The sequence below is a fragment of the Pseudorasbora parva genome, chromosome 14 (assembly GCF_024679245.1).
Source record: "Pseudorasbora parva isolate DD20220531a chromosome 14, ASM2467924v1, whole genome shotgun sequence".
In the NCBI taxonomy this organism is placed as follows: Eukaryota; Metazoa; Chordata; class Actinopteri; order Cypriniformes; family Gobionidae; genus Pseudorasbora; species Pseudorasbora parva.
In genome coordinates, this window is record NC_090185.1 from 13,834,558 (window position 1) to 13,847,710 (window position 13,153).

Sequence of the window (13,153 nt, forward strand, 5' to 3'; positions counted from 1 at the left end):
GAATCAGATCGCTGCTCTACTGCAGGATAAACACTGTAAACTCAACACACTCCAGTGAGTATTGGTTTAATTTATTAATGTGCATTTAAAGTATCTTAAAGAAATCAGTATGAAGTACCTTTTGTGTATATAAATTCTAGGGCTGTCAATCGATTCAAATATTTAATCGCAATTTAATCGCACATTATTAGCAATTGTAAATGTTTCTTAAATAAAGTTTAAATTACGTTTTTAATATTTTAATCAACATGGGTATGGACAAATATGAATGCTTTATGCAAATGTACATGTATTATTAGTGAAATAATACTTATTCAATAATAATCAATAATACACCATGAAGACTAGATGTATCAAAGGTCATAGGTGTTTATCAAAGTAATGGTTAATGTCTCTTAAGCCTAAACTTAAAAATTAAGAATAAGCAGTGATTTCTCTCATTTTAAGAATATAAGGGAATTTTTACACTTGCAGTTTAATTCAGAGCAGGACACAGTTCATATGAAAAATTGGTAATGTGAAAGCTGCCATGTGGACCGGTGAGCGCACCAGTACCACATCATACCTGGAGGAGGTCCATATTCCACCAGTAGGAATATAGTGCGGCCCCTTTAAGAGATCTGCATTCCCTATTGAACTGCCGGTATTTTGTGTGTGTGTGCCGAACTGTGTCACGATTCACCTGAACATTGTGAGTAACACGGACTCGGGAGTGCTCTTGTTTAAAAAAAAGTAACCTGTGTATTTGTTTTAGCCGAATGTAATGTATTTAGTTCAATAAAACACATGTACTGTAAGTGGTAATGGTGTTAATGATTTACCTCAGACATGAGCGAGAGTGAGCTTCAGTGCGTCGCACTCGGACTGCAGAGAATGTGCTCAGTGAAAAAACGCCCTTTTCTTTCTTATAGACCTGGAGTCTAATAAAAGTTAAACAGAAAATAAGGTAGCTTGTAGGCAATAACTGCACTTTTGGTTTAGAATAGTAATGTTAATATCAACCCTTTTCTTTCCCTATTAATGTTTGCTGCTGCATCCTTTGCGTCTATGACTGCTCTCACTTTTTCCAACTACGGGCTATGCCACGGATCAAACAGAAAATGTGTGCTGCGTTACCACGCGTTAATAAATTTAGTGCCGTTAAAATAAATTTGCGTTAACGCATTATTAACGCATTAACTTTGACAGCCCTAATAAATTCTCTCATGTTCATCATTTTAGGCTGCGTAATTGTGGTCTAACAGAGGAAAGCTGTTCAGCTCTCGCTACAGTCCTGAGATTAAACTCCAGTCTGAAAGATCTTGACATCAGCAACAATAATCTGCAGGATTCAGGAGTGAAGAAACTCCAGAACGGATTAGAGAATACAAACTGCACACTGGAGAAACTCAGGTGAGGTTAATGAACAAAAGTGAATGAACATTGTATTGTTAAATCAAACTGTCTGTCAGATGATGAAATATGTTTTTCTTCATTAATCAGAAGAGAAAATGTAGTTACATCAATGATGCTCTCTCATTTTTTTTCTATGCAATTCACCCGAAACCAAGTCAGATAAAATATGAATGTAACAAGTTCGTAGGTAAGGAAGGAAGAGGACAAGAGAAAGTGCGTCAAACCCACTCACTTACCGCTCGTCCCGCGGCTCTCTCTCCCGCTGCAGACCTCGCTGAACCACGCCCCCCTTGCCACAATGAAATATTTTAAAGGGGCCCTAGAATGATTTGAAACAATATGTTAAATTGTTCTTTGATTTCTACATAGAGGGTATGTGGCTTATTTAAGGGCAAAATTTATACAGATACAGTTTTACAGGTCTATTTTCAACCCTATAAATTGTCCCTAGGATGTAATGCTCTTTTTTTGCCTTATTTGGAAGAATCATGAATATTAATGTTGAGCTCTGCTCTGATTGGCTTATTTCAGCAGCACAGAGCTCAGAGCAGTTCAGTGAAGTGGCTCGTGAGTCCTGACCGTCCTGACAGAACACAGACCGTCTAAATGACACACTTTAAGCAAAACATCTCAAATGGAGATTGATAAAATGCCGCTTACTTGTTTATTTGGTGTTTTCAGATAATCCGCGCGAGAGAGAGTTTTTGTGCTTGGTTGCCAGATTTCAGTAATTAAATCCCCCAAACAGAGCTTTTCTGTGAAAAGAACTCATATACTATCCAGTGTTTTACCTAAACATGTCCAATCTGGCAACCATATGCATGCGAGCTCTCTCGCGCATGGACGATCTGGAAACACCAATAAACAAGTAAGCTGCATTTATCAATCTCCATTTGAGATGTTCTGCTAAATGTGTGTCATTCAGCCTACATTTTAGACTTGTCTTTTTTCGTCACCGATATTGCATGTTTATATAGCGTTAGTCACAATGTAGGCTAACGTTACGCAGTGACTGTGATGTAGGTTAATCTGAAATACAAATAGGCAAAAACATCATAGGAAACACCATACTTCAGTTCTCAAAAATAAAAATATATAACATATATTTTTACTAAATGAATAGCCTTGTCAAATGACTATCGTTTTAACTTATATGGTGGAAAAGGTGACGTTTGCTAGAAGGATCGAGTGAACGATCTAAGCAAAGTATCTACGGTTGTATTTTGTAATACAAAATAATACTACCCTTTGTCATTAGACACTGTTTAGTTTGGTATGGTACTTGGTGTTTCCTATTGTTACTGTACTAGCATCTTGCGTTATCTAGACAATGCTGTCTCTTTAAGAAACTTTCAATTTAATCAAAAATTGTTTAAACAATCAATAAGTGGATAAAATCACTACTTACTGCTTGCAGGAATGTAGTTGTAATTGCCCTTTTCTTCAGTTTAAGACGCTGAGCGAAGCTTGCTTGAAATCGGCTGAACAAACGAACAATCTTGAATTAAATTGTTGTGGTTTTGGATTATAAACATCAACCAGGGCTGTTGCACATTTTTTATCTGTGGGAAGGGTAGAACAGTCTCCTGCACAGCCTGGTACATGACATGTCCATTCGGCTCCATCAGTTCCGCCTGACAATGAACATGTTTGGACAGATGCAAATGTTGGGGGCGTGCATATAAATGATCCCCAATACTTGCGTCACGGTTGGGTTTATGTTCAGAAGTAATTTTTTTCCGTTGTGTTATGGATTCACAAGATTTTCATAAGAAGTAGAAGGCTATGGTGTTTGAGACTCACAGTATGTGATGTTCATGTACTGAACTTATTATTTCACCATGGCAAGGTTAATTCAATTTTTCATTCTAGGGCACCTTTAATTGTATAATAATTTTGATTTATTTCAAATATCTTCTGTAGACTGTCAGTCTGCAGTATCACAGAAGAAGGTTATAAAGCTCTGGCTTCAGCTCTGAGATCAAACCCTTCACACCTGATAGAGCTGGATCTCACAGGAAATGATCCTGGACAATCAGGAGTGAAGGAGCTCGATGATTTACTACAGGATCAGAACTGTCAACTGAAGACACTGAGGTGAGACGTCATGAAATAATACAAAATAAATTATATGCAGGTTAATTTTTTATTGACAATAATCTGCTCAATATATTGTTGTGTCAAAGCTGACAAATGAATTAGGGTAAAACTAAGTTTGGGGTTAAGTAATATTTTCCGTTAGGTTGCACCGATACTGATACTTTAATTTTTGGTGCTTGCCGGTACCAATACCTATATTTTCACTGTCTTTGTCATTTTTAATTATATTAGATAGAGAAATAAAACTAAATCTTATTCATTGATTTTATTTGTTTAGCAAATAAATATTTCCTTCGTTTATGTTAATGCTTGATTATGCCTGTTAAAATGCATTGTACATGTTACTTTCACTGTTCATTCTATTGCTATCATATTTTATCTCTCATTTAATAAAAACAGCGCACATTTAAAGCAGCTTAAAAACTGGACTAAAAATTTAGGATTTTTCTACTGGCCTGTTTGCGTCAGGGGTTCATTTACATTTACATTTAATCATTTAGCAGACGCTTTTATCCAAAGCAACTTACAAATGAGAGCAATAGAAGCAACTAAATCAAACAGGGGGCAACAGCAAGCAAGTGCTGTAACAAATCTCAGTTAATCTAGCGAAGTAAATATTGTACAGTTGTTGTTTTTAACAAAGACAGAAAAATGAATAGAATAGTTAAGTGCTAGTCTTTAGTCATTGATCAGGTGCTGCTGGAAAAAAAATGTGGCAACAAGCAAAAATGCTTTTTAATCTTAACTTGTAGTGTAGCTAACTACTTTTTCAAAATGGTGGCTTGAATGTTACTTAACTACTTTAACACTTCTTTACTTTAACAGATCATTCACTTTTCCTGATGAATTTAAGATGATTGGCACACTTTTTGGCATTGGGATGACTTGGGAAAAGTGTCCCAATCACCTTGAATTCACCTAATATCAGGAGAAGTGGATGATCTTGTGTTTTAAATCCAGCAGGCTCCGTCAGTGTTTAAACATATAAAGGCGTTGCGGACGCCCACAGCCCGTGATAACTTTACCGATCAACTAACACAACCATTTTCTACCCTGTTCCCTCACATAATGTCACATAACATATATCAGTTGAAGTGGATTATCTTGTGTTGTAAATCCAGCAACTCCCTGTCAGTGTTAAAAACATGTAATGGTTGTGCCCCGGCCACAGCCCGTGATAACTTACAGATCAACAAACACGTGCACTAGGCGGTTAGCGAATCAGAACACAGTTGAGCCAGCTAACCAATCTGAGCCCATTGCATATTTGTGACCTCTCACGGAAACCAGGGACACAAGTCGGCAGCTCTACTTTCGAGCAAAATGAGAAAGAAGCGTTTTGTTTTTTTTTCAAATTATGTGATTTTTGCTTTTTTGCAGAATCTGTTAGTTGAAATCACGAAGAAGCCTCTCTGTGTTTGAGATTGCATTAATGGTATATTTAAAAGCGTACATTTTGAGGTTGAAATCCCCTTGTTTTGTCTGTGTGTATTTCTATACTGGCTTTTGTTATTGCCCCGCCCTCCAAGGGACGCGTGGCTAATTATTTATGCAGCGCTCTGGCCGGCTGTAGAGATGATCTGAGCGACGATGAAAGTGGCATAATAAGACTGAATAATACCCTAATCTACAACTGAGCGAAGATGAAGAAGAGGAAGAATGTATCGAACTGGCGTCAGATGAGTTGGACCGTAAGAAATCAGAGGCTATATTGATAGTAACATTTGACAGGGATAAAGACAGAGATATGGCTCAAATCTGTAACCTTGGCTATAGTGTAGTGGTGAGGTGCATGTCATCAAGTTTTGACGCAACTCGATCAGAGGATCGAATCTGCCTTTTGCCACACTCTCTCTACTCCCTTTTCCCATCACATATCAGATCGGAAAGGCATTTATTTTCAAAAAGATTTGAGAAAATATTAGAAAAGTGGAAATAAAGCATCTAACGTGTGTTTATTAATAAGTGTTTCTCGGTTAGAGAGTGTGGCAAAAGGCGGATTCGAACCTCTGAACGATTAGCGTGAAAACTTAATGACATGCACCCTACCCCTACACTATAGCCATGGTTACATATTTTACCCATTTCTCTATCTTTATCCCCTTCAAACAGACTCACAGTCATGCACTGAGCATGCAATGCCAGAGCCAATCAAAACATAATATTGGTTGGGTGATCGTGCACAGAACTGTTTAGTTTTTTTCTCACTCAGCATAGAGGATGCTGTGTGTTCCCCTCAGAGTTGTGTGCGTCAATGATAAAAAGTAAGTGTTTATCTATCTTATATTTTGCCGGTACTGCAAAATAAGATTATTGACAGAGATGTTCATATGTAAGATGATGTGCGGAAGACCCGCGGCCCCACGCGCGAGCGATTGTTTGTGTAAACATACGCAATTTATTCTTAGTGCGTATAACATTATTCAGAACCGTCTTATGTGAGCTTGTTAATGCCATTGTGACATTTCCACCTAAATTTAAATGATAGTTAGTTTGGTAGTTTGATTGATCTGTCAAAGGTACAGTTATATTTACCTAAGCATATGCGTATTTGGTTCATAAAGCTAACACGTTGAAGGATGCACAGTATTTATATATATTGTATAGTATTACAGTGCTGTGTACAGCTTTACATTTGTAATGTTATCTGGCCATTTATATGTGATAATGTTACCCTGTTTTTCTAGATTCACTTAATTTATGTATTTTATTTCTCCCTTCCTTTGTATAGACCACACAGACACATACACACAGACATACACCAATGTAACCAGTGAACTTGATGGACAATAAAGTAGTTAAAATGGGGTTCCTGTGTCCGTGTTCTTACCTACACACCATGGCGATGGCCAAATCTAACTAAAACCAGTTCACCTTCATTACTTCAGGGTGTGTTTCCATAAACACCAATGTTTGTCGTTTTGTGTTAATTCGTACACGTTATCTCATGTTTAGACCTTCCCATATCTACCTATTGTTCTTAATTAGGGGTTCAAGCACGAAGTGCTGAAACCCTATTGTAATTGTATTGATTTTTATTATTATTAGGGGTTCAAGTACGAAGTGCTGAACACCTATTGTATTTGTGCTGATTTTTATTAGGGGTTCAAGCACGAAGTGCTGAACACCTATTGTTTTTGTGCTGATTTTTATTATTAGGGGTTCAAGCACGAAGTGCTGAACACCTATTGTATTTTTATTATTATTAGGGGTTCAAGCACGAAGTGCTGAACACCTATTGTATTTGTGCTGATTTTTATTAGGGGTTCAAGCACGAAGTGCTGAACACCTATTGTATTTGTACTGATTTTTATTATTATTAGGGGTTCAAGCACGAAGTGCTGAAACCCTATTGTAATTGTATTGATTTTTATTATTATTAGGGGTTCAAGCACGAAGTGCTGAAACCCTATTGTAATTGTATTGATTTTTATTATTATTAGGGGTTCAAGCACGAAGTGCTGAAACCCTATTGTAATTGTACTGATTTTTATTATTAGGGGTTCAAGCACGAAGTGCTGAACACCTATTGTATTTGTGCTGATTTTTAGGGGTTCAAGCATGAAATGCTGAAACCCTATTGTAATTGTACCGATTTTTTATTAGGGGTTCAAGCACGAAGTGCTGAAACCCTATTGTAATTGTACTGATTTTTATTAGGGGTTCAAGCACGAAGTGCTGAACACCTATTGTATTTGTGCTGATTTTTATTAGGGGTTCAAGCACGAAGTGCTGAACACCTATTGTATTTGTGCTGATTTTTATTATTATTATTATTATTATTATTATTATTATTATTATTATTATTATTATTATTATTCTGCCGTAAAACTCATCGTGCTGATTTTTATTAGGGGTTCAAGCACGAAGTGCTGAACACCTATTGTATTTGTGCTGATTTTTATTATTATTATTAGGGGTTCAAGCATGAAATGCTGAAACCCTATTGTAATTGTACCGATTTTTAGGGGTTCAAGCACGAAGTGCTGAACACCTATTGTATTTGTACTGATTTTTATTATTAGGGGTTCAAGCACGAAGTGCTGAACACCTATTGTATTTGTACTGATTTTTATTATTATTAGGGGTTCAAGCACGAAGTGCTGAAACCCTATTGTAATTGTACTGATTTTTATTATTATTATTATTCTCCGATAAAACGCATCGTGCAGACCAAACCGTAAGGGCTAGAGACTTCAAACTTTACCCGAAGGTAGTCCAAAAATCGAGGAGAGGTTATCAAATTATGAGCCAGATTGGCCTATAGGTGGCGCTATAGCAATCAATTGCGAGAAAGGGCTCATAACTCCTAAACCGTTTGGTCCACACTCAAATGTCTTATATCTTTGGAAAGCTGAGTCCTTGGCGAACAAAACGTATATCTCCGATTTTATTTCCGTCATGAAAAATTTTCCGCCATTTTGAATTTTGTTGAAAATCTACTTTTGAGAACTAGTCCCTGGTTTTTTGACCGATCGTAACCAAACCAGTGTCAAAATGTTCTCTGGTCTCTGTTTATCAATAGTTATCGAAAAAAAGTTGAAATTTCGATTCATTTATGTTAATTGACTTCAAAATGATCGTTCAGGGCGGAGCCTATTTTACTAAAAAGGCTATAACTCAAGAAGGAAATTAGATATAGTCACCAAACTTGGTACACATCTGTAACGGCTCAATTTGAGGTCACGATAAAAAAATCGCGACGATTGGCCACTTGGTAGCGCTATAATGTGAAAAAAACATGAAAAGAGCTATAACCACGTGACCACTAGTCCGATTGACTTGAAAATTGGTATGCAGTGTCTTGGCCCAAGGTACCATGTATGTCTATGAGGACATTGGCGTATCTCAAAAAACATGGCCGCCATAGGCCAATGAAATTTGAGCACCTTTTATGTTTATGGCTCTGTAATCACGTGGTGTTGCATACATCCGCAAAATATGCATATCATATGATAGATCTCCTCATGTTGAACAACTTTGCCTCTAGGGCCATTGCTGTCAATCAAATCGTTAATTAAATATTCGTAATTATGTTAAAAACCTACTTTTGTGAACTTGACCCTGGTTTTTTGCCCGATCAGAACCAAACAAGTCTAGGACAGCTGTCTGGACACTCTAGATCAATAACTATCAAAAAAAGTTGAACTTTTGCATTTGGATGGCTATAACAGGGCCATTTAAAAAAGAGGCGTGGCAAAATACACTCAAATGCCTATAAATCCTAAGGGGAAACTCAAAACTTCACGAAAATCGTTGGGTACATGTGGCATAACATGCTGATGAAGCATGCAATGTTTTAAAGAGATCGGACTATAGGTGGCGCTATAACTGTGAAAAAGCTATAAAAACCATGCATTTCCTATGGTAAATTGCCTATATTGGCTGTAAATGGACTTTTCCATCTATTATTTTAGTGTTTAAAACCTTGCTAAATAAAACTTAGTGTCTTTAATGCCTATGTGCTTAAAAGGCCTTAAAGGCTTGAACCCCGCTAAATGCTGCTTGCAGCTTTAATTATTATTATTATTATTATTATTATTATTATTCAGCCGAAAAACGCATCGTGCAGACCAAACTGTAAGGGCTAGAGACTTGAAACTTGGCCAATAGGTAGTACAAAAATCGAGGAAAGGTTATCAAATTATGAGCCCGATTGGCCCATAGGTGGCGCTATAGCAATCAATTGCGAGAAAGGGCTCATAACTCCTAAACCGTTTGGTCCACACTCAAGTGTCTTATATCATTGGAAAGCTGAGACCTTGGCGAACAAAACGTATATCTCCGATTTGATTTCCGTCATGAAAATTTTTCCGCCATTTTGAATTTTGTCGAAAACCTACTTTTGTGAACTAGTCCCTGAGTTTTTGACCGATCGGAACCAAACCAGTGCCAAAATGTTGTCTGTAGTCTGAATATCAATAATCTTTGAAAAAAAGTTGAAATTTCGAATCACAGAAGATAAGGGGATCAAAATGGACGCTCAAGGCGGAGCCTATTTTACTAAAAAGACTATAACTCAAAAATGAAATGAGATATCTTCACCAATCTTGGTACACATGTGTATGGGCTCAATTTGAGGTCACGATAAAAAAATCGCGACGATTGGCCACTTGGTGGCGCTATAATGTGAAAAAAATACTAAAACAGCTATAACCACGCGATTGCTAGTCCGATTGACCTGAAAATTGGTATGCAGTGTCTTGGCCCAAGGTACCATGTATGGCTATGAGAACATTGGCGTATCTCAAAAAACATGGCGGCCATCGGCCAATGAATTTGAGCATCTATTAGACAAGGTTATCGGAGGCCGATCGGAACGAAACTCAGTGGGCATGTTTGACTCATGGTCCTAGAGGTCTGTAAAAATTTTGAAAGAAATCGGCCACTAGTTGGCGCTAACGAGTTTTATGGCTCTGTAATCGCGTGGTGTTGCACACATCCACAAAATATGCATATCATATGATAGATCTCCTCATGCTGAACAACTTTGCCTCTAGAACTATTGCTGTCAATCAAATCATTAATTCAATTTCCGTAATTATGTTGAAAACCTACTTTTGCGAACTAGTCCCTGTTTTTTTGCCCGATCGGAACCAAACCAGTCTAGGATAATTCTCTGGACTCTCTAGATCAATAATCTTTGAAAAAAAGTTGAACTTTTACATTTGGATGGCTATACCAGGGCCATTTTAAAAAGAGGCGTGGCAAAATACACTCAAAAGCCTATAAATCCTAAAGTAAAACTCAAAAATTCACGAAAATTGTTGGGTACATGTGGCATACCATGCTGATGAAGCATGCAATGTTTTAAAGAGATCGGACTATAGGTGGCGCTATAACTGTTAAAAAGCTTTAAAAACCATGCATTTCCTATGGTAAATTGCCTATATTGGCTGTAAATGGACTTTTCCATCTATTATTTCAGTGTTTAAAATCTTGCTAAATAAAACTTAATGTCTTTAATGCCTATGTGCTTAAAAGGCCTTAAAGGCTTGAACCCCGTTAAATGCTGCTTGCAGCTTTAATTATTATTATTATTATTATTATTATTATTATTATTATTATTATTCAGCCGAAAAACGCATCGTGCAGACCAAACTGTAAGGGCTAGAGACTTGAAACTTGGCCAATAGGTAGTACAAAAATCGAGGAAAGGTTATCAAATTATGAGCCCGATTGGCCCATAGGTGGCGCTATAGCAATCAATTGCGAGAAAGGGCTCATAACTCCTAAACCGTTTGGTCCACACTCAAGTGTCTTATATCATTGGAAAGCTGAGACCTTGGCGAACAAAACGTATATCTCCGATTTGATTTCCGTCATGAAAATTTTTCCGCCATTTTGAATTTTGTCGAAAACCTACTTTTGTGAACTAGTCCCTGAGTTTTTGACCGATCGGAACCAAACCAGTGCCAAAATGTTGTCTGTAGTCTGAATATCAATAATCTTTGAAAAAAAGTTAAAATTTCGAATCACAGAAGATAAGGGGATCAAAATGGACGCTCAAGGCGGAGCCTATTTTACTAAAAAGACTATAACTCAAAAATGAAATGAGATATCTTCACCAATCTTGGTACACATGTGTATGGGCTCAATTTGAGGTCACGATAAAAAAATCGCGACGATTGGCCACTTGGTGGCGCTATAATGTGAAAAAAATACTAAAACAGCTATAACCACGCGATTGCTAGTCCGATTGACCTGAAAATTGGTATGCAGTGTCTTGGCCCAAGGTACCATGTATGGCTATGAGAACATTGGCGTATCTCAAAAAACATGGCGGCCATCGGCCAATGAATTTGAGCATCTATTAGACAAGGTTATCGGAGGCCGATCGGAACGAAACTCAGTGGGCATGTTTGACTCATGGTCCTAGAGGTCTGTAAGAATTTTGAAAGAAATCGGCCACTAGTTGGCGCTAACGAGTTTTATGGCTCTGTAATCGCGTGGTGTTGCACACATCCACAAAATATGCATATCATATGATAGATCTCCTCATGCTGAACAACTTTGCCTCTAGAACTATTGCTGTCAATCAAATCATTAATTCAATTTCCGTAATTATGTTGAAAACCTACTTTTGCGAACTAGTCCCTGTTTTTTTGCCCGATCGGAACCAAACCAGTCTAGGATAATTCTCTGGACTCTCTAGATCAATAATCTTTGAAAAAAAGTTGAACTTTTACATTTGGATGGCTATACCAGGGCCATTTTATAAAGAGGCGTGGCAAAATACACTCAAAAGCCTATAAATCCTAAAGTAAAACTCAAAAATTCACGAAAATTGTTGGGTACATGTGGCATACCATGCTGATGAAGCATGCAATGTTTTAAAGAGATCGGACTATAGGTGGCGCTATAACTGTTAAAAAGCTTTAAAAACCATGCATTTCCTATGGTAAATTGCCTATATTGGCTGTAAATGGACTTTTCCATCTATTATTTCAGTGTTTAAAATCTTGCTAAATAAAACTTAATGTCTTTAATGCCTATGTGCTTAAAAGGCCTTAAAGGCTTGAACCCCGTTAAATGCTGCTTGCAGCTTTAATTATTATTATTATTATTATTATTCTCCGCTAAAACGCATCGTGCAGACCAAACCGTAAAGCGTGGAACTTTGAAACTTTACCCGAAGGTAGTCCTCAATTTGGGGAGAACCTCAGAAAGTATGACCCCGATTGGCCAATAGGTGGCGCTACAGCAACCAAAAGCGCGAAATGGGTCATAACTCCTAAACCCTTTGGTCCACAATCAAGTGTCTTATATCATTGGAAAGCTGAGTCCTTGGTGAACAAAACGTATATCTCCGATTTCATTTCCGTCATGAAAATTTTTCCGCCATTTTGAATTTTGTCGAAAAACTACTTTTGCGAACTAGTCCCTGGTTTTTTGACCGATTGAAACCAAACCAGTGGCAAAATGTTCTCTGTAGTCTGAATATCAATATTCATTGAGAAAAAGTTGAAATTTCGATTCACGGTTGCTAAGGGGTGGAAAAAGAATGTTGTGGGCGGAGCCTATTTTACTAAAAAGGCTATAACTCAAGAAGGAAATGAGCTATCTTCACCAAACTTGGTAAACATGTGTATGGGCTCATTCTTTGGTCACGATAAAAATATTGCGACGATTGGCCACTTGGTGGCGCTATAATGTGAAAAAAACATGTAAATAGCTATAACCACACGACCGCTAGTCCGATTGACCTGAAAATTGGTATGCAGTGTCTTGGTCCAAGGCACCATGTATTTCTATGAGGACATTGCCGTATCTAAAAAAACATGGCCGCCATCGGCCAATGAAGTTTGAGCACCTATTAGATGGGGTTAACAGAGGTCGATCGGAACGAAACTCGGTGGGCATGTTTGACTCATGGTCCTAGAGGTCTGTAAGAATTTTGAAAGAAATCGGCCACTAGTTGGCGCTAACTCAAAAGGGAAGCTCAAAAATTCATGAAAATTGTTGGGTATATGTGGCATAACATGCTGATGAAGCATGCAAAGTTTTAAAGAGATTGGACTATAGGTGGCGCTATAACTGTTAAAAAGCTATAAAAACCATGCATTTCCTATGTTAAATTGCCTATATTGACTGTAAATGGACTTTTCCATCTATCATTTTAGTGTTTAAAATCTTGCTAAATAAAACTTAATGTCTT

The 13,153-nt window shown here is 37.4% G+C and overlaps 1 protein-coding gene across 1 annotated transcript in view; it reads left to right on the plus strand.

Annotated features, from left to right (window-relative positions):
* The window catches only part of LOC137039737 (uncharacterized), a 284,691-nt gene that overhangs the window by 35,655 nt on the left and 235,883 nt on the right, over positions 1-13,153 (plus strand). The window contains exon 10 of the mRNA XM_067415014.1: positions 3,319-3,492. Coding sequence (XP_067271115.1) covers positions 3,319-3,492 — 174 coding nt within the window. The remainder of the gene's footprint in view (positions 1-3,318; positions 3,493-13,153) is intronic.